Here is a 19,498-nt window from a genome sequence, read left to right as displayed (position 1 = left end):
CTTGGGGAGCACAGGGAGTACCTGACAACAAACCGAAAAAGTGACATCACAGGAGAGCTGTGACCTGATAGACAGATTTCCTATCAGCCAGAGATTTGAAAGAAAAAGACACTCCAAAAAGAACTAAATGGTGATTAACTAACTAATAAATTAATTAACTAAGTAAAGATGGCTGGGCAGGTGATGTGCTGTAGCTGTATGATATGGGAGCTGGCTGATCCCATTGCGAACAGCAGTGACCACGCCTTCAGCAAATGTTGGTTGCGTGAAAAATGCCGGCTCAGAGTTGATGAGGCAGGGGACAGTTACCTGGACAGTTTGTTTCAGAATGCAGTCATACCTGGTAGATTAAGTATCACAAATTCGGTCAGTAGCCAGGGAGAACGGGGTGTGACTGCAAGTGAGGCAGGTAAAGATATCCATATAGTGGAACCTCAGCTTTTGACCTTGTCTAACAGGTATGGGCTCTTGATTCCTGTATGGATGAGGAATAGAGTAAAAGGGAGAATGAGCCAGCTGATCACAGCACTGTGGTACAGGAGGCTACTCAAGGTGGGGGGGGGGGGGGGGGGGGGGCTGGGAAGCAAAAAAAGCACATGGTAGTTGTTGGGGATTCTATAATTAGGGGAATAGATAGTATCCTTTGTAAGCTGGATCGAGAGATCCACATGGTGTGTTGGCTGCGTGGTGCTGTCATGGAGAAAATATAGAGAATCACCAGGAGACGCAGAGTGTTCGTCAAGAAGTAGGTCTTTTATTTGCAAACAAAAAACCGTGACACTGAGAAAGCAGATTCTCAAATGCCAAAGAACCTCTGGGTCCGTGGATTTTTATTTTTTATCATCATGTTTCTGTTAGCTTATCAGCATGCCCAACTATGTTAATCAAAGTACCTCCCTCCAGCTACACAATAAACCAGTGACGTTAGTTCCCATTATCTCTTTCGTTGTACATTCTACTTAACGTTATTAGATTAGATTAGATTAGATTACTTACAGTGTGGAAACAGGCCCTTCGGCCCAACAAGTCCACACCGCCCCGCCGAAGCGCAACTCACCCATACCCCTACATTTACCCCATACCTAACTCTACGGACAATTTAGCATTGCCAATTCACCTGACCTGCACATCTTTGGACTGTGGGAGGAAACCAGAGCACCCGGAGGAAACCCACGCAGACACGGGGAGAACGTGCAAACTCCACAGTCAGTCGCCTGAGGCGGGAATTGAACCTGGATCTCTGGCGCTGTGAGGCAGCAGTGCTAACCACTGTGCCACCGTGCCGCCCAATTATTCTAATGTCACGGTTAGATATTTATTGCTAACTCTTTGCAACAATGATCTTTCATTCCAGACCCTACTTAATATTTTCCTAATGTCATGATTAGATATTTATTATCACCTCTGCTACTGTAATCTTCCATTCCAGACTAACCAGTCATGATAGATATTTAGCTGTTCCATCTATTACAATAGTCTCCTGTCTCAAGCTGACTCTACTGACTATTAATTAGATATTTTAATGCCATGTCCCAAATATTTATGGTCCCAATCCTGTCATAATAACACTTAACAGGAAAACTACCTCTACTAACTGTTACTTCATCTCGCCATAGTGACCTTTCAGCCTTAATCTTACTCTGCTAATTGGTGTAAGAGCATTCCACTATTCTTATCCCATCCTGCCTTCCACAGACCACACATTGCCAGTGATCTTCATGCTTTAACCCTTCCCATGCTTTCATGTTCTTTATTTTCCATAGTGCCAGAGTGTGGGGCATCTCCGAACAGACTGAAAGGATATTGGAGAGGAAGAGAGATGATCCAGTTGTTGTGGCCCACTTTGGGACAAACGACTTAGGCAAGACTAGGAAAGAGGACCTGTTCAGGGATTATTGAGAGCTAGGAAGCAAATCAAAGAACAGATCTTCAAGGGTCATAATCTTTGGAATACTGCCCGAGCCACATGCAAATTGGTAATTGGACATGAGAATAAAGGTAGTCAACATGTGGCTAAAAGGCTGGTGTGGGAACGAGGGGCTCCTTTTCATGGGGTATTGGCATCAGTATTGGAAAAGGAGGGATCTGTACCATAGGGATGGTTTGCATCTGAACCATGCTGGGGCCTGTGTTTTAGCAAAAAGGGTAAATAGGATGGTCAACAGGTCTTTAAACTAGGAAGTGGGGGAGGGGGTGGAAGGGAAGGGGGTGGTCATTATACAAGAAGTATAATGACCAATGGGAAGCAAAACTGCAGGTTAACATCCAAGAGGGTGGATTCTGCATTGAAAAATATGAAAAAAAGTGAAAAGAAAGGAGAATTCAGGAGAGGTTATTCAAGTCGCCAGCACACAAAATAGGACAGAATGTTTGGAAAAGATTAGGAATCAAACAAAAAGCAATGAAAAGAAGGACGGTCAATGGATGACGAATGGTGTTGTCTCTGAATGCACACAGCAGGAGAAGTAAGGTAAATGAGCTGGTGGCTCAGATCGAAATTGGCAGGTATGATGTGATGTGTATCATGGAGATGTGGCTATGTGGGAATCAGGACTGGGAACTAAATATCCAAAGATATTTGTCCTATGGAAAAGACAGGCAGGTGGGCAGAGGGGGTGGCGTTGCTTTGTAAGTAAAAAATGAAATTAAATCAATAGCAATAAATGAAGTCGGGTCAGATAATGCAGGATCTGTATGGGGAGAGTAGATAATCCGCAAAGGTTTAAAAAAACTATAATAAGAGTTATCGACAGGGCTCCAAACAGTAATCAGGATTTGGGGCATAAGATACATCAAGAGATAGAAAAGACTTGTAAGAAAGGCAAGGTTATAGTGATCATGGGAGATTTTAAAAAGCAAGTGGACTGGGAAAATTAGTGTTGGTAGCGAATTGTTAGAAAAGGAATTTGTGGAATGTCTACGAGATGGCTTTTTGGAGCAACTTGTGTGGAACCAACCAGGGAAGAGGCAATTCTAGATTTATGTTGTGCAATGAGACAGACTTGATAAGGGAGCTTAAGGTGAATGAACCCTAAGGAGGCAGTGATCATAACATGATTAAATTTATTCTGCAATTTGAAAGGGAGAAGGTGGAATCAGATGCAATGTTATTACAGTTAAGATGCTGGAGAACTGGTAAAGGGAAACAGAGAAATGGCTGAGGAAATGAATGAGTACTTTGCGTCAGTCTTCATGGTGGAAGACAAGTAATATCTCAATAATTCAAGGGAGTTAGGGGGTAGAAATTAGTATGGTGGTCATCACCAAGGAGAAGGTGCTCGGAAAACTTAAAGGTCTGAAAGTGGACTAAACAGCTGGACCAGATGAGCTACACCCTCAAGTTCTGATCGAGGTAACTGAAGAGTTAGTGAAGCCTTTAGTAGTGATCTTTCTGGTATTACTGTAGTCAGGGAGGGTCCCAAACGACTGGAAAATTGCTAACATTACCCCCCCTGTTTAGGAAGGGAGTAAGGCAAAAGACAGGAGATTATGGGTCAATTAGCCCCACCTCAATCGTTGGTAAAATTTTGGAGTCCACTGTGAAGGATGAGATTTTTGAATACTTGGAAGTGTTTGTAAAATAGGGAAAAGTCAGCAAGGTTTTTATCAAGGGGAGGTCACGCCTGAAAAGTTTGTTATAATTCTTTGAGGAGGCACTGATCAGGTTAGAACAAGGACAGCCAATGGCTATTATCTACTTGGACTTCCAGAAGGCCTTTGAAAAGGTAACGCACAGGAGGCTACTGAGTAAGGTAAGGGCCCACGATATTAGAGGCAAGGTGCTGGCATGCAAAGAAGATTGGCTGTCTGCCAGAAAGCAGAGAGTGGGGATAAAGAGGTCCTTCTTGGGATGGAAGCCAGTGACTAGTGGTGTTCCACAAGGATCAGTATTGGGACCACAACATTTCACATTATATGTTAATGATAAAGGATGAAGGAACTGAGGGCATTATGTCTATGTTTGCAGATGATACAAAGATAGATGGAGGGACAGGTAGTATTGAGGAGGTGAAGAGGCAGTAGAAACATTTAGGCAGGTTAGGAGAGTGGGCGGAGAAGTGACAGATGCAATACAATGTGGGAAATATGAGATCATGCACTTTGGTAGGAAGAATAGAGGCATGAACTATATTCTAAATGGGGAGAACATTCCAAAATCTGGAGTACAAAGGGACTTGGGAATCCTAGTCCATGATTATCTTAAGATAAACTTGCAAGTTGAGTTGGTAATTAGGAAGGCAAACTCAATGTTGAGAGGATTAGGATATAAAAGCAGGGATATACTTTTGAGACTTTATAAGCCTCTAGTCTCACCACATTTAGAGTATTGTGAGCAATTTTGGGCCCTCCACCTCAGAAAAGATGTATTGGCCCTGGAGCATGTCCAGAGGAGATTCATGAGAATGGTCCCAGGAGTGAAAAGCTTAATGCTTGAGGAACGTTTGAGGATTCTGGGACTATACTCGATGGAATTTAGAAGGTTGGGGTGAGGGGGAGGGGGTGTGGGGAGATCTGATTGAAACTTAAAATACTAAATGGCCTGGACAGAGTGGACATTGGGAAGATGTTCCCATTGACAGGAGAGACAAGGACCCGAGGGCACAGCCTTAGAGTAAAGGGAAGACCTTTTAGAACAGAGATGAGGAGAAATTATTTTAGCCAGAGAGTGGTGAATCTGTGGAAATCATTGCCTCAGAAGGCTATGGAGGCCAGGTCATTGAGTATATTTAAGACAGAGATAGATAAATTCTTGATTACCAAGGGGATCAAAGATTATGGTGAAAAAGTGAGAAAATGGAGTTGAAATACCAATCAGCCATGATTAAATGGCAGAGTAAACATGATGGGCTGAATTCCTATGGTCTTCCTATCTTCTACCATGAACACTGATGCACAAGTATTTATTCAACTCAACTGCCATTTCCTGGTTCCATTATTATTTTCCCAGCTTCATTCTTTAAGGAGCTTATGCTCACATTGGCTTCTCTCTTCCTTTTTATAGATTTAACAAGGCTCTTGCTGTCTGTCTTGATATTGCTTGCACGTTTAGTCTCAACATTTATATTGTCCCTCTTAGTTTTTTCATCATCTTCTGCTGGTTTTTAAAACTTACCTAATCCTCTACCACTAACTTACCTCACCCTCTCTTACCACTAATCGTTGCCACATAGTATGTTTTTTCTTTCAATCCTTATCCTCCCTGGTTAACTGTGGTTGGTTTAGTCCCTTCTTAGAATCTTTTCCTTCACTGGAATGTGTCTTTGCTGCTAACCATAATCTACTTCTTCCATGGGTTATATTGATCCTCAACTGCCTTTGCTTCAAAATCTGTTCCCCAGTCCTCTCCTCATTCCTTTGCAATTAACTCTATTTAAGATTAGCATAGTTGTTTCTGTCATAGGTGCTTTCCTTTCAAAATAATTGGCGGGGATCCTTTTGTGGTGCAGAGGAGGCCCGGGTTCAAGTCCTGCCTGCTTTAGTGGTTTGTGAGAACATCTCTGAACAGGTTGGTTATGGAAATAGGTTCACAGTGGTTGATAAATTCTACCGGATCATGGTTGCTGTTTCGGAGAGGATCTTTTACTCTGACATAATTTATTAAATCCACCTCATTACACATTACCAGATCCAATCCATTAACATATTGTTCTCAGAAAATATCCCAAATACATTGACTAAGGAAGAATTCACAAGGTCCTAGGGAATGTTGCTGAACAAAGAGACCTTGGAGTGCAGGTTCATAGCTCCTTGAAAGTGGAGTCGCAGGTAGATAGGATAATGTAGTAGGCTTTTGGTATGCTTTCCTTTATTGGTCAGAGTATTGAGTATAGAAGTTGGGAGGTCAGGTTGCGGCTATACAGGACATTGGTTAGGCCACAGTTGAAATATTGCATGCAATTCTGGTCTCCTTCCTATCAGAAAGATGTTGTGAAACTTGAAAGGGTTCAGAAAAGATTTACAAGGATGTTGCCAGGGTTGGAGGATTTGAGCTACAGGGAGAGGCTGAATAGGCTGGGGCAGTTTTCCCTGGAGCGTCGGAGGCTGAGGGGTGACCTTATAGAGGTTTACAAAATTATGAGGGGCATGGATAGGATAAATAGACAAAGTCATTTCCCTGGAGTGGGGGAGTCCAGAATTAGAGAGCATTGGTTTAGGGTGAGAGGGGAAGGTAATAAAAGGAATCTAAGGGGCAACCTTTTTATGCAGAGGGTGGTACGTGTATGGAATGAGCTGCTAGACAATGTCATGGAGGCTGGTACAACTGCAATATTTTAAAGGCATTTGGATGGGTATATGAAAAGGAAGGGTTTGGAGGGATATGGGCTGGGTGCTGGCAGGTGTGACTAGATTGGGTTCGGATATCTGGTCGGCATGGACAGGTTGGACCAAAGGGTCTGTTTCCATTCTGTATATCTCTATGACTCTGAGTTATACTCACCTTCTCAGCAGTCCTTCAATCCCCCCTCACACCTCGCAGCAAATAAGGTGGATGAATTAACTGCACAGACAGTGATTAATGGATATAATGTAATTGGGATCATGGAGTACTGGCTCCAGGGTGACCAAGGATGAGAACTTATTGTCCAGGGTTATTGAATGTCCAGGAAAGTGATGGAAAGGAAAGGGATGTGGGATAGTGTTGCTGGTTAAGGAGTGGATTAACACAATCGAAAGTCCAGGCTAATGTCCTCCCTATGTGGAATCTGTATTGGTGAAGCTGTGGAACACCAAAGGGAAAAAGACGTTAGTGGTAGCTGTGTACAGACTGCCAACAGTAGTAAAGTTTGGGGATAGCATCAAACAGGAAATTAGTAATGTATGTAGTAAGAGTACAGTGGTTATTATGGGTGAAGTCAAACTACATATTGATTGGACTAACAAAACTGGTAGCAATGTGATGGAGGAGAATTTCCTGGAATGTATGAGGGATAGTTTCCTTGACCAATACGTTAAGAAGCCAACTAGAGCATGCCATCCTAGACTGGGTACTGTGTAATGAGAAAGGATTAATTAGCAACATTGCAGTGCAATTCTTCATTAAGTGACACAGTTAAATCTGAGACTAGGGTCCTGAACTTCAAGCTAACTTTGATGGTATGAGGCATGCATTGGCTTGGATAAGCTGGCCCTGGACATGTAAGGGGTTGATGGTGGATAGACAGTGGCAGACATTTAAAGGACACATGGATGAACTTCAACAATTGTACATCCCTGTCTAGTGTAAGAGTAAAACAGAGAAGGTGGCTCAACCATGGCTAACAAGGGGATTAAGGGATAGTGTTAAAGCCAAAGAGGTGGCATGTAAATTAGCCAGAAATGGCAGCAAACCGGACGATTGGGAGAAATTTAAAATTCAGCAGAGGAGGACAAAGGGAAAATAGAAAATGAAGGTGAGCTTGTGGAAAACGGAAAAACTGATTGGATAGGTATGTGAAGAGAAAAGACTGGTGAAGACCTGGAGAGGTGATGGTCTACTGGTATTACTGCTGGACTGTTCATCCTGAAGAAGGGCTCAAGCCCGAAACATCGATTCTCCTGCTCCTTGGATGCTGTGCTTTTCCAGCAACACATTTTCAGCTCTGTTCATCCAGAGACCCAGGTCATGGCATGGGGACCTGAGTTCAAATCCCAACATGGCAGATGGTAGAATTTGAATTCAATTTTAAAAGATTCTGGAATTAAGAGTCTAACGCTGACCATGAATCCATTGTTGGGTATCAGGAAAAATCCATTTGGTTCACTAATGTCCTTTAGGGAAGGAAACTGCCATCCTTACCTGGTCTAGCTTACTTGTGACTCCAGGCCCACAGCAATTTCCTCTGGGCAATTAGGGATGGGCAATAAATGCTGGTCTAGCCAGTGATGTCATCCTGTGAATGCATAAAATATTAATTTAAAAATCCTGTTTTTTTTTACTGTTACAATCAGGTGAATTCATAATGGACAAAGAGATGGCAGACCAGGTAAACGAATACTTTGGATCTGCTTTCACTAAGGATGAAACACCAATAACCTTCCAGAAATGCTAGGGAACAGTGTGTCAAACATAAGGAGAAACTAAAGGAAATCCTTAGTCAAGAAATGTTTTGGGGAATTTGATGGGTTAAGTCCCGATAAGTCCTCAGTGCCTGATGCTTGCAATGCAGAGTACTTAAGGAAATGGCCCTAGAAATAACGGATGCATTGGTTATCATCTTCTAGTATTCTATAGCTACCCATCAGTCTATTGGAACTCTTCCAGAGTCTAATGTAACCCCATCTTTTTCAAAAAAAAAGAGAAAATGGGGAAGTATACGCCAGTTAGTCTGGCATCGATAATGGGGAAAATGCTAGAGTCTATTATTAAGGATGTAATAATTGAGCATTTGGAAAGCAGTGATGGAATTGGTCCAAGTGAGCATGGATTCACTAAAGGGAAATCATGCTTGATAAATCTTCTGGAATTTTTGAGGATGTGACTAGTTGAGCGGACAAGGGTGAATCAGTGATGTTGTATATCTGGACCTTCAAATGGCTTTTGACAAGGTTCCACACAAGAGATTAGTCAGGAAGATTAAAGCTCATGATATCAGAGGTAATGCATTGGATGTGGATAGAAAACAAGTTGACAGACAGGAAGCAGTGTTGGAGTAAATGAGTCCTTTTCAGAGCAGCAGGATTCAGTGTTGGGCCCCCAATATTTGTTTTATACACTATTTAGACTTGAATATGGCAGACACAACTGTAACCTGTAGACAACACATTCTTTGTAGAGGATAACTGTAATATCAAATGACAGATGGGTTAATGGAGTGGACAGAAAAGTGGCAAATGGATTTGAGCTCCAGATGCAATTGCTCCGGGCAGAGTTCAGAACAATCAGAATGTTGCCAGTGCTGAGAATCATTTTGAGGAGATTGAAGAGGCTGGCTTGTGTTTTCTTGGAATAGAAGGCTGAGGAGCAACATAATCGAGGTATAGGGAGAGTAGACAGTAGGAATCTGTTTCCATTCAAGCTAAGTAGCAGAAGGATTAGAGGGGATTGAGGAAAAACTTTTGTAAGCTGACATTGTCTGGAATTTGCTGCCTGAGTTTGTGATGGAGGCAGAGACCCTAAACTAATTTTTAAAGGGAAGGGAATAGCCTAATTTAGAGTCCCATGCAGTGTTCTAGGGATCTGGGTTCAAATCCCACAATGGCAGATTGAATTGAATTCAATAAAAATTTTGGATTGAGGGTCCAATTGTCACCATTAAATCATTGTTTTTGGGGGGGGGGGCGGGGGGTTGTTATATGGAAGCAGGCTATTCAGCTTCTTGGGTCCCACTGACACTCAGAACATCGCATCCAGACAAAACCTTACCTTATCTTTGTAACCCTGCATTTCCTATGGCCAATCCACCTAACCTACACATTTTTGGACCTTTTAAAAGAAGTTACTTGGATTTGCACCTTAAATACTGTAAGCTGCAAGGCTATGGGCTATATGCAGGAAGATGTGGTTAGAAAGGGATTCTGGGTGTCTTTGGGTAAGTATGCACAAACTTGAGCAAAAGGCCCCCCTTTTTTGTTGTCTCATTTCCATGGTTGCATTTAGAAGGACAGGCAGCACATACTTGTGAACTCAAACCACATGCAAATTCTCTTCCATGCCACTCACCATCCTGACTCGGAAATATAAACATCATTTCTTCAACATTGTTGGGCCAAAATCTTGGTCCTCTGTCCCTAACAGAATTGTGGGTCTACCTATATTGAATGGACTGCAGTGGTTTAAGAATGCAGCTCACTACACCATTTTTTGAAGGCAATTAAAACTGGCTCACAATACACACATTAATAAACAAAATGTTTGTGACGGTTCTTCATTGCTCAGGTCTTGAATGTAGGCAGGGAGATGAAATCCTTGTTGGATGAGGTATAACTGAGCTTTTTAAACAGTACACTAAGTTCATAATTACTGCTAAACAACCTCACTAGTTACAGGTTTTGAAGTGTCTCTGTTGAGATACAGGAACATAACAAATAACATCTGATTTCAATGTTATTATGTATTAACACTACCACAATAGGGGGGGAGGAATGTTTATACTTTTAGTAAGCCAATACGTGTTTTATTAGAATATTGAGTCTTTCTTACAGATGAGAAAGTACATGGTTAACTCTTGCATCTGATGATGAGTAAGTAAAATTTTGATCAAAATCAAAGGCATGAATATCCTATGTGGAATAGGATATTTATAAATGTTAATCAATAGATCATGTTCTCTGGAGAAATTCTGGAGTATCGTACAAATTACAAAAGAACAAAGTTAAAAATCACACAACACCAGGTTATAGTCCAACAGGTTTATTTCAACTGCTATTCCTTCATCAGGTGATTGTGGAGTATAAGATTGTAAGACACAGAATTTATAGCAAAAGTTTACAGTGTGATGTAACTGAGATGATATATTGAAAAAGACCTGGATTGTTTGTTGAGTCTCTCATCTTTTAGAAAGACCATGTTGGTTTCATTTCTTTCAGATGTAAATCCCAGAACTCTTTTATTTAAAATTACATTCTCAATTGAACTTTAACAATTGGTACCATGTCATCTCAGATATTTCATTGAAGGTGTGAGGTGCCCTGTGTGAGACTGTCCGTGCCCCATTGCCTGATTATATTTCTAAAAAAAGATGTACAGACTTACATGGATTCATGCAGTTTTTGAGCAAAATAAAATTCTGAAAGTACAAATTCACCCCACAACCTGTGTGTGTGTGTATGTGGGTGTGGGTATGATTGTCTATGAGAGTGTGTGTATGTATGTGAGTATAAAGGGGTATAAGTCTGTGAGAGGGTGCGTGTGTGGGTGTGTATGTGTGAGCGTACGAGAGAGGTTTTGTGTGAGTGCATGAATCTGTAAGAGGGTGTGTGAGAGACAGAGTGTGTAGTGCAGTGGAGTCACCTGTAGTGTGACATGAACCAAAGGTCCAGGTTGAGGCCATCCCCATGGGTATTGAACTGGGCTATCAGCTCTACTTGGCCACTTTGTGTTGTTGCCTGTCCCGAAGTCCGCTTTAGAGGATGGTCATCCAAAGGTCCTGGACCGCTGAAGTGTTCCCCGACTGGGAGGGAACACTCCTGTCTGTCCATCCTTGCCTGCAGAGTATGATATAGACAACGTTGGTTGAGTCACATGAGTATCTGCGGCGTATATGGTGGGTGGTGTCCCCACATGTAATGTGTCGACACCACCCACCATGTACTCAGCAGGTGCTCATGACTCGGCCAACGTTGTCTATCTCATACGCTGCAAGCAAGGTTGCCCTGAGGTTTACTAAATTGGCGGGACCAAGCAGAGGCTACAGCAATGGATGAATGGACACCACACAACAATCAATAGAACAGGAGTGTTCCCTCCCTGTCGAGGAAAACTTCAGCGATCCGGGACATTTGACCTCGGATCTTCGGGTGACCATCCTCCAAGGCAGACTTCGGGCCAGGCCCACTGCATCTCTCTCTCTCTCTCTCTGATATGCTCACACATACACATGCACCCTCTCACAGACTTATACATCGTTACACTCACACTCACACATATACACATACTCTCTCACAGACACTCCCAACACATTCTCTTCCCCACCCCCCCACCCTGCAATTGCATGCACACAAAGTTTGTGGGGTGAATTTGTACTTGCAGGGTTATATTTTATTTTGCTCAAAAGCTGCATGAATCCATGTAAGAGTCTGTAAACCCCCTTTTTAAAAATAGAATCAGTCTGAAGATTGGGGCAGAGACAGTCTCACACAGGGCACCTCACACCTTCAACGCATTATCTATTGTTAAAGTTCACTTGAGAATGTAAATATTAAAAAAATTTCTGGGATTTACATATGAAAGAACTGAAACCAACATGGTCATTCTAAAAGATGAGAGACTTAACCAACAATCCAGGTCTTTTTCAATATATCATATCATTAAGTCACAATCAGTTACGTTTGCTATAAGTTCTGTGTCTTACAATTTTATACTCCACAACCACCTGATGAAGGAGCAGCGCTCCGAAAGCTAGTGCTTCCAAATAAACCTGGTGTTATTGTGTTTTTTTAATTCTGTCCAACCCAGTCCACCCCAGGCACCTCCAAATCATAACAAAGGATTTAGGCAGTTTCCACAAAAATGAAAGCAAAAGCAGTAAATTCAACACAGACAACACTGATTCAAACAGAAAATTTACTACAGCATTTTTTAATTTTATAAATGTGTGTAAAACTGTTTCTTGAGGTAAGGCCAATTTACAACTGCATTTCATTCCTTGAATAATTTTAGATCAGTAACCATTTGTGTACAAAGTGAAAAGTTCAATAAAACCAACTATATAAATGCAGTTTCAGAATAGAGTTTAAAAAAGCAATTCAAATAATCATGAATCAACTTTAAATTTAACACATACACACTCATTCCCTTTCCTGAGTTGATGTAGGACTGGGGCAAGTTGGTTTGAATACAACTGATTGATTTGCTTCTGAGATAAGACTAACCACTTGCAAAATCCAGCATTTACAAAGATTCAGTTTTGTATGTAGGAAAATAGCTCTTGTTACTAGATATACAACATCTAATCAAGAGGAAGACGGAGGCAAGAATCAGACAGAGCTCTAGAGGGTTATAAGGTAGCCTGGAAATATCTGAAAAATGGACTTAGGAGAGCTAGAAGAGGGTATGAGAAAGCTTTAGTGGGTAGGATTTAAGAAAACCCTAAGGGATTCTACACTTATGTGAGTAACAAGAGGATGGCCAGAGTGAGGGTAGGGCTGATGAGGGATAGTGGACAGAACTTGTGCCTGGAGTCGGAGGAGGTATGGAAGGTTCTTAATGAATACTTTGCTTCAGTATTTGCTACTGAGAGTGACTTTGTCGTCTATGAGGACAGTGTGAAACAGGCTGATATGCTGAAACAAATTGATTAGATTAGATTTTAGATTAGATTAGATTACATTACAGCGTGGAAACAGGCCCTTCGGCCCAACAAGTCCTTGATGTTAAGAAGGATGTGCTGAAAATTTTGAAAAAGTAAGGATAAGCATCCTTACAGGATATACCAAAGGTGACTACTGGAAGTGAAGGAAGAGATTGTTGCGTCTTTGGCAATGATCTTTGTGTCCTCACTGACCACTGGAGTAGTGCCAGATGACTGGAGGGTAAAGTGGCAAATGTCATTCCCTTGTTCAAGAAAGAGAATAGGGATAATCCTGGGAACTACAGACTTGTCAGTCTTACATCTGTGGTGGGTAAATTATTGGAGAGGATTCTGAGAGACAGGATTTATGATTACTTGGAAAACCACAGTTTGATTAAAGATAGTCAACATGGCTTTGTGAGGGGCAGGTAATACCTCACAAGCCTTATTGAATTCTTTTGAGAATGTGACATGCATGAAGGTAGACCAGTGGATGTGGTGTACATGGATTTTAACAAGGTGTTTGATCAGGTTCCCCACCATAGGCTCATTCAGAAAATAAGGAGGCATGGAATACGAGGAAATTTTGCTGTCTGAACACAGAATTGGCTGACCCATTGAAGACAGAGGATGGTAGTAGATGAAAAGTATTCAGCCTGGAGCTTGGTAATCAGTGGTGTTCCACAGGGATCTGTTCTGGGACCTCTGCTCTTTGTGATCTTTTCTAAGGAAGTGGAAGGGTGGTTAGTAAGTTTACCAATGACACGAAGGTTGGTGGCGTTGTGGATAGTGTGGAGGGCTGTTGTAAGTTGCAATGGGATGCTGACAGGATGCAGAGCTGGGCTGGTGACCTGGAAAAATGTGAAGTGTTTCATTTTGGAAGGTTGATTTTGAATGCAGAATACAAGGTTAAAGGCAGGATTCTTGGCAGTGTGGAGGAACAGAGGGAGCTTGGGGTCAATTTCCATAAATCCCTCAAAGTTGCCATCCAAGTTGATCGGGTTGTTAAGAAGGCAGATGGTGTGTTGGCTTTCATTTGCAGGGGGGTTGAGTTTAAGAGCTGCAAGGTTATGCTGCAGCTCTATACAGCCCTGGTTAGACCACAATTGGAATATTGTGTTTAGTTCTGGTCGTCTCATTTAAGGGAGGATGTGGAAGCTTTAGGAAGGGTATAGAGGGGATTTACCAGGGTGCTGCCTGGACTGGGGGGCATATTTTATGAAAGGTTGAGGGAGCTAAGGATTTTCTCATTGGAGTGAAGAAAGGTGAGAGATGACTTGATAGAGGTGAACAAGATGATGAGAGGCAGAGGTAGTGAATAGTCAGAATAGTCTTTTTCACCCAGGGATGAAATGGCTATCATGAGGAGGCATAATTTTAAGGTGATTGGAGGAAGTTTAAGAGAGATGTCAGAGGTTGGTTCTTTATACAGAGTGGTGGTTGTAGAGTCAGATACATTAGCGACACTTAAGCGACTCTCGGATAGACACATGGATGATAGTACAATAGTATGTTGGTTAGTTCGATCTTAGAGTAGAGTAAAAGGTCAGCACAACATCAAGGGCCGAAGGGCCTGTACAGGGCTGTATTGTTCTATATACCACACACATTTTTTCAGTGCTTTAGCAGTTGTTACCTTTTGTATTTAATATTTATATATTCTCAGTTTATTTTCAGGAAGGATCTAAATGCCTTCAGTATCAACCCACACAGAGTTACAGAAATCAACAATGGCTTGAAATCTTAATCAAAGCATCTTTGGACTCAACCCTGAGTAATGCAAACGTACATTCAGATGAATCAGCATCCTATTGAATTTCAAACTGGATTTAAATTGATTTGCATAACATTTTTCTTGATGTTTTAATTCATTTATTATCAATAATCTAAAAGAATAATGCTATTTGAAGGCATTGGGGAAACTGCTGAAACAGTTTTCTGTTTAACCAAACTTCATAACATCATCATAAACAAATTCAGCTCATTAACCTGAAAACATGCCAAAAGAAATGCCAAGGCTGAAAATCAAACAAAAACAGAAATTGCTGGAAAAAAAACCTCAAGAAGATCTTGCAGCATCTGCAGAGAACTCAGTTAAGATTTCAGGTGCAGTGACCCTTCTTCAGAACTGTTTTGTAGCTATTTAACTTTGTTCTCTTCAGCAGCGTAAATTACAAAAGTGGAATTTGGGAAACAAACTATTTCAAGGAAGGATATCATAACCTTCATGGAAATATGATAAAGCAAGATTCATTATTACACTTCATTAGGCTTCATCAAAAAAGATAAGATGAAGTAATTCCCACTGCACTGAACAGTAAATGTGGCCCATCTATTTGCATAACTGTAGTAATTTTATTGCTACAAAGGCACCAAGTGTTTAAAAATGTAGAATGCTCTTTCAGTTGAAGGCTAACCATACTAGTTTAACTAGTATTGTTATTAGAAAATAACAATGAAAGTTTTTTTTAGATTACTACTACATTCAAGTTGAAATATTCAAGGAATAACTGTAAGGAGGATATAGCTATCACCTGACTCTCAATCTAAGCCAAGTATTAAGGTTTATTGTCTAGTATCACTTCAGTTTGCCACACCAGCCTTTAGTAGGTTTTCACAGTGAGTACTCTCCCAAAAGAATCTCTTTGGGCGTACAATTAATTTCACTTTTAGTCACCTTTCTACAAATATAAAATTTTATAATAAATTGACTTGCCTCCAGCTAAATCTTCTTCTGAAATGAAAACCTGTAATTTGTAGACCTATGTTAAATTAACTTGCCAATTAAACAAGCTTTTTTTTGCTTCTCAAGAGTATGAGAAATTGTCAAAGAACAAAATATAAATTTGACTTGGAACATTTTACTTTTGGTGAAACAAATAACGTGAGGTACTTGAATAGTATCTATTGCCTACATGAAGTGAATTAATGGAATAGGCATCCTGAATAATCTCGGCATGAGTCAGTGTTTGGCCTTAGCATCGATAATGGTGCAATTTATTCAGGGACTGTTCAGGGGCAAAATATTGCAATACATTGCCCCTTCAAAATCTTTGCAAACTTGACTTTGTTCTCCTGGCCTATTGTGATAACTATGATTCATGGAGTTAGCATACTTCAACTTAGAAAGGAAAATTTCTCTCCCTCCCAAATGTTTACACCGTTAATTTCATTTAAATACATTTGGTGCACCTGATACCTTTTTTGAAAACAGGCATCTATTTCAGACACAGAATAAGTGGATATTTGTTGATTTCAATTTCAATATTTCGTATGGTAATATCTAATGTAATCAGGTCCAGTAATAGATAAATGGAAATTTTTGGTGCAAATCTTTATCCATTCTCCAAGATTTATTTAAGAAAATCAATCTTTCCCGCGAAGTGACAAGACATAAGCAATTTTCTACTGTTAGATGCAGATGTTCCATTTTACTACTTCTTCCGCTCAAAGTGATGACTCAAAGACAACATTGTTAGGCGATACAATGGCCAAACCATTGGCTAATATTTGGTCAGTCTGTGTTCCTTCTGCAGATTTCCTTTTCAAATGTATCTGCAAAAATAAAGAAACAGATCCCTGAAATGGATTTTGGTGCTTCTCATTATTTCAAGTGTAATAAAATAACTGTTTTCAAATATTAGTAATTCCAAGACACTCAGAGTTTGATATGTACGGAACACGTACACCATACCCTCTGGTTAAAGCCATTTTTCTTAGCTTATTATGTATAGTAACAAATTGGATATTCTTCCATATAGTGTCAGCTTTCTAACATTGGTTAAAGCACCACTTATAGATCCTCAACAATATGACTTAGCCAAACCTAAAGAGTGATATTCTATTTCCCAGAATGACCAGCCTGTATGCCCATTGATGTAGGATATCTTGTGGGAGGACAGTGATTTTGATTTGTTACATTAAAAGTTAATTTGAGATCGAGTATTGAATGTTGCCTTTGCTATACGAATCAAGATAAATGATTTTAGCACTCTTTCAACACAATTCAATTTATTGTGCATTTGACATCTCCATAGTGTTATGCTTCAATGAAATTTATTTGTAGAAAGTATAAATGCTGTAAAACAAAATGCCTATTGGGAAACATTTTCTTGAAAGAAGAGAATGGAATACCTTTGATTTCAGCAGCAATAAATATTCAACTTGCTATGATCCAACACAGCAAATTATGTTGGAGAAGTCACTGACTGGATGTTAATATTTATCTGCTATTGTAGAGCTTTCATTTCTGTTAACATGCAGTTCTCAAACGGTTTAGCATCACCTTCAATTTAGTGGATTTTCTAACAATTGTGAAGATCATTCATAGATTTAGTGGCTATTGAACAATCATAAATTTATCACTATCATGTGGTAAGGTGAGGTTCTCAAAATGATGATTCCCTTTTCTGGAAGAATGAGCAATGACCAAATATCAGTGCTCCACTTTACACTGGGAGCTTCATTTCGTTAACCAAATCCTAGGATCTATATCCAAGTTACCCACCATCGAAGGGTTTCTCAGAGAGTTTGTCTTCCAAGCACAGCGCTACAATTGAAAGAAGCATGGTTTGATCCTCTGGGACCTACATTTCCTTCAAATACTACAATTCTGATCTCATTGTGAAATGAAGACATGGGTGGAGAAATGGCAGGTGGAGTTGAATTTGGGTAAGTGTGATGTGCTGCATTTTGGAAAATCAAATGGAGTCATAGAGTCACACAGCACAGAAACAGACCCTTCAATCCAAACCATTCCGTGCCCTCCGTGCCGAACATAACCCCAAACTAACTAATCCCACCTCTTTTTTCCTGGCTCATATCCCTCCAAACATTTCCTATTCGTTTACTTATCCAAATATCTTTTAAACATTGTAATTGTACTCCCTTCCACCAGTTCCTCAGGAAGTTTACTCCATACCTGAACCATCCTCTGTGTAAAAATAAAAGCCACTCGGGTCTTTTTAAAATAGTTTTCCTCTCACCATAAAAAACTGCCCGTTAGTCTTAAAACGCCCCATCTAGGGAAAAATCAACCACCATTAACTCTATCTATACCCCTCATTATTTTATAAACTTCTATTAGGTCACCTCTAAACCTCCTACGCTTCAGTGAAAAAAAGTCCCAGCCTGTCCAGCCTTTCTTTATAACTCAATCCTTCCATACCTGGCAACATCCTGGTAAATCTCTATTGAACCTTCTCCAGCTTAATAATATCCTTCCTGTAACTGGGCAACCAGAACTGGACACAGTATTCCAGAAGAGGCCTCACCAATATCCCATACAACTCAAAGGACTGAGCAATGAAGTCAAGCATGCCAAATGCCTTTTTAACCACTCTGTCTATATGTGATGCAAACTTTAAAGAAAATTATACAGCTAATGGCAGGACACTGAACAACACTGATGTACAGAGGGATCTTGGGGTTCAAATCCATAGCTCCTTGAAAGGGGCCACTCAAGTAAGGTGGTAAAGAAGTAAGGTGGCTTGGTCCGGAGATTGAGTACAAGAGATTTTGGTTAGGCCACACTTGAAAGGTTGCATTCAAATCTGGTTGTCACATTACAGGAAGGATGTAGAGGCATTGGAGAGGGTGAAAAAGATGTTTGCCAGGAAGCTACCTGGATTAGAGGGTATGAGCTGGAAGGAGAGGCTCACAAAATTCAGGGTATTACCTCGGGAGAGGCAGAGGCTGAGGGGACACTTGATTGAAATCTATAAAATTATAAGATGCCAAAGATAGAGTTGACAGTCAGAATCTTTTTCCTCAGAGTTGACATGTCTCATATGAAGGGGCATGCATTTAATGCGAGAGGGGACAAGTTCAAAGGAGATGTGCCATGCAAGACTTTTACACAGTGGTAGGAGTCTGGAACGTTCTGCCAGGGATGGTGGTGGAGGCACATTAAAAGGGACATTTAAGAGTCTTTTAGGTAAGCACATGAAGATGCAAGGAATAGAGGTATATGGACCATGGGCAGGCAGAAGGGATTAGTTTCATTTGGCATCAAGTTTGGCACATCATGTGCTGAAGGGCCTGTTCTAATGCTGTGCTGTTCTATGTCCTCTATGTTCCAAAACTGACTGAAACTGACACTGCCACACATTAGGTCAGGTTTCTTATAGGATAAATCTTGTAAATTATTTTCTCCAAGAACATATTTTGCATTAACAATAGAACATGGCAGGCTTGTATTACTCATCAGGTTTTGAAAAAAAAGTAACCCTCAGATGCAAAGCTTCAAATGTTTACTTGAACTACTTAGAATAGAAAAGTAATACGCAGCAGAATTTAAAGTTTGCATCTTAACATTTTTTGTGACATAGTAATTGTAATAATCACTGATCATACATGCTGATACATTTTAATGTTTTATCAACATCAAAGGAACAAGAAAAGGTTTCTATGATAAGCAAAATCATTTCATGCATTTGAAATTGAAAGATAAATGAAAAATTCTGGGTAACAAAAGGTAAGTAAATCTAGTTCCTGCACAAGGATTTCTCATTTTCTAACATGAAATGAACAAAATAGGTTTAGACAGTAATATCAGATTAGAAGCATAA

General features: G+C 40.4%; 1 protein-coding gene across 4 annotated transcripts in view; it reads right to left on the bottom strand.

Annotated features, from left to right (window-relative positions):
- Positions 1-12,201: 12,201 nt before the first annotated feature.
- The window catches only part of abcc4 (ATP binding cassette subfamily C member 4 (PEL blood group)), a 624,022-nt gene continuing 616,725 nt past the window's right edge, over positions 12,202-19,498 (bottom strand). For all 4 annotated transcript variants that reach the window (XM_087987997.1, XM_087987995.1, XM_087987994.1 and 1 more), the window contains one exon: positions 12,202-16,484. In XM_087987997.1, coding sequence (XP_087844123.1) covers positions 16,377-16,484 — 108 coding nt within the window. In that variant the 3' untranslated portion in view covers positions 12,202-16,376. The remainder of the gene's footprint in view (positions 16,485-19,498) is intronic.

This window comes from Chiloscyllium plagiosum, unplaced genomic scaffold (genome assembly GCF_037043375.1).
Source record: "Chiloscyllium plagiosum isolate Xiang-an unplaced genomic scaffold, Cpla_swu_hap1 HiC_scaffold_6, whole genome shotgun sequence".
Taxonomy (NCBI): domain Eukaryota; kingdom Metazoa; phylum Chordata; class Chondrichthyes; order Orectolobiformes; family Hemiscylliidae; genus Chiloscyllium; species Chiloscyllium plagiosum.
Note: the sequence above shows the minus strand (reverse complement) of the source record. Positions and strands in the feature narration are given on the sequence as shown.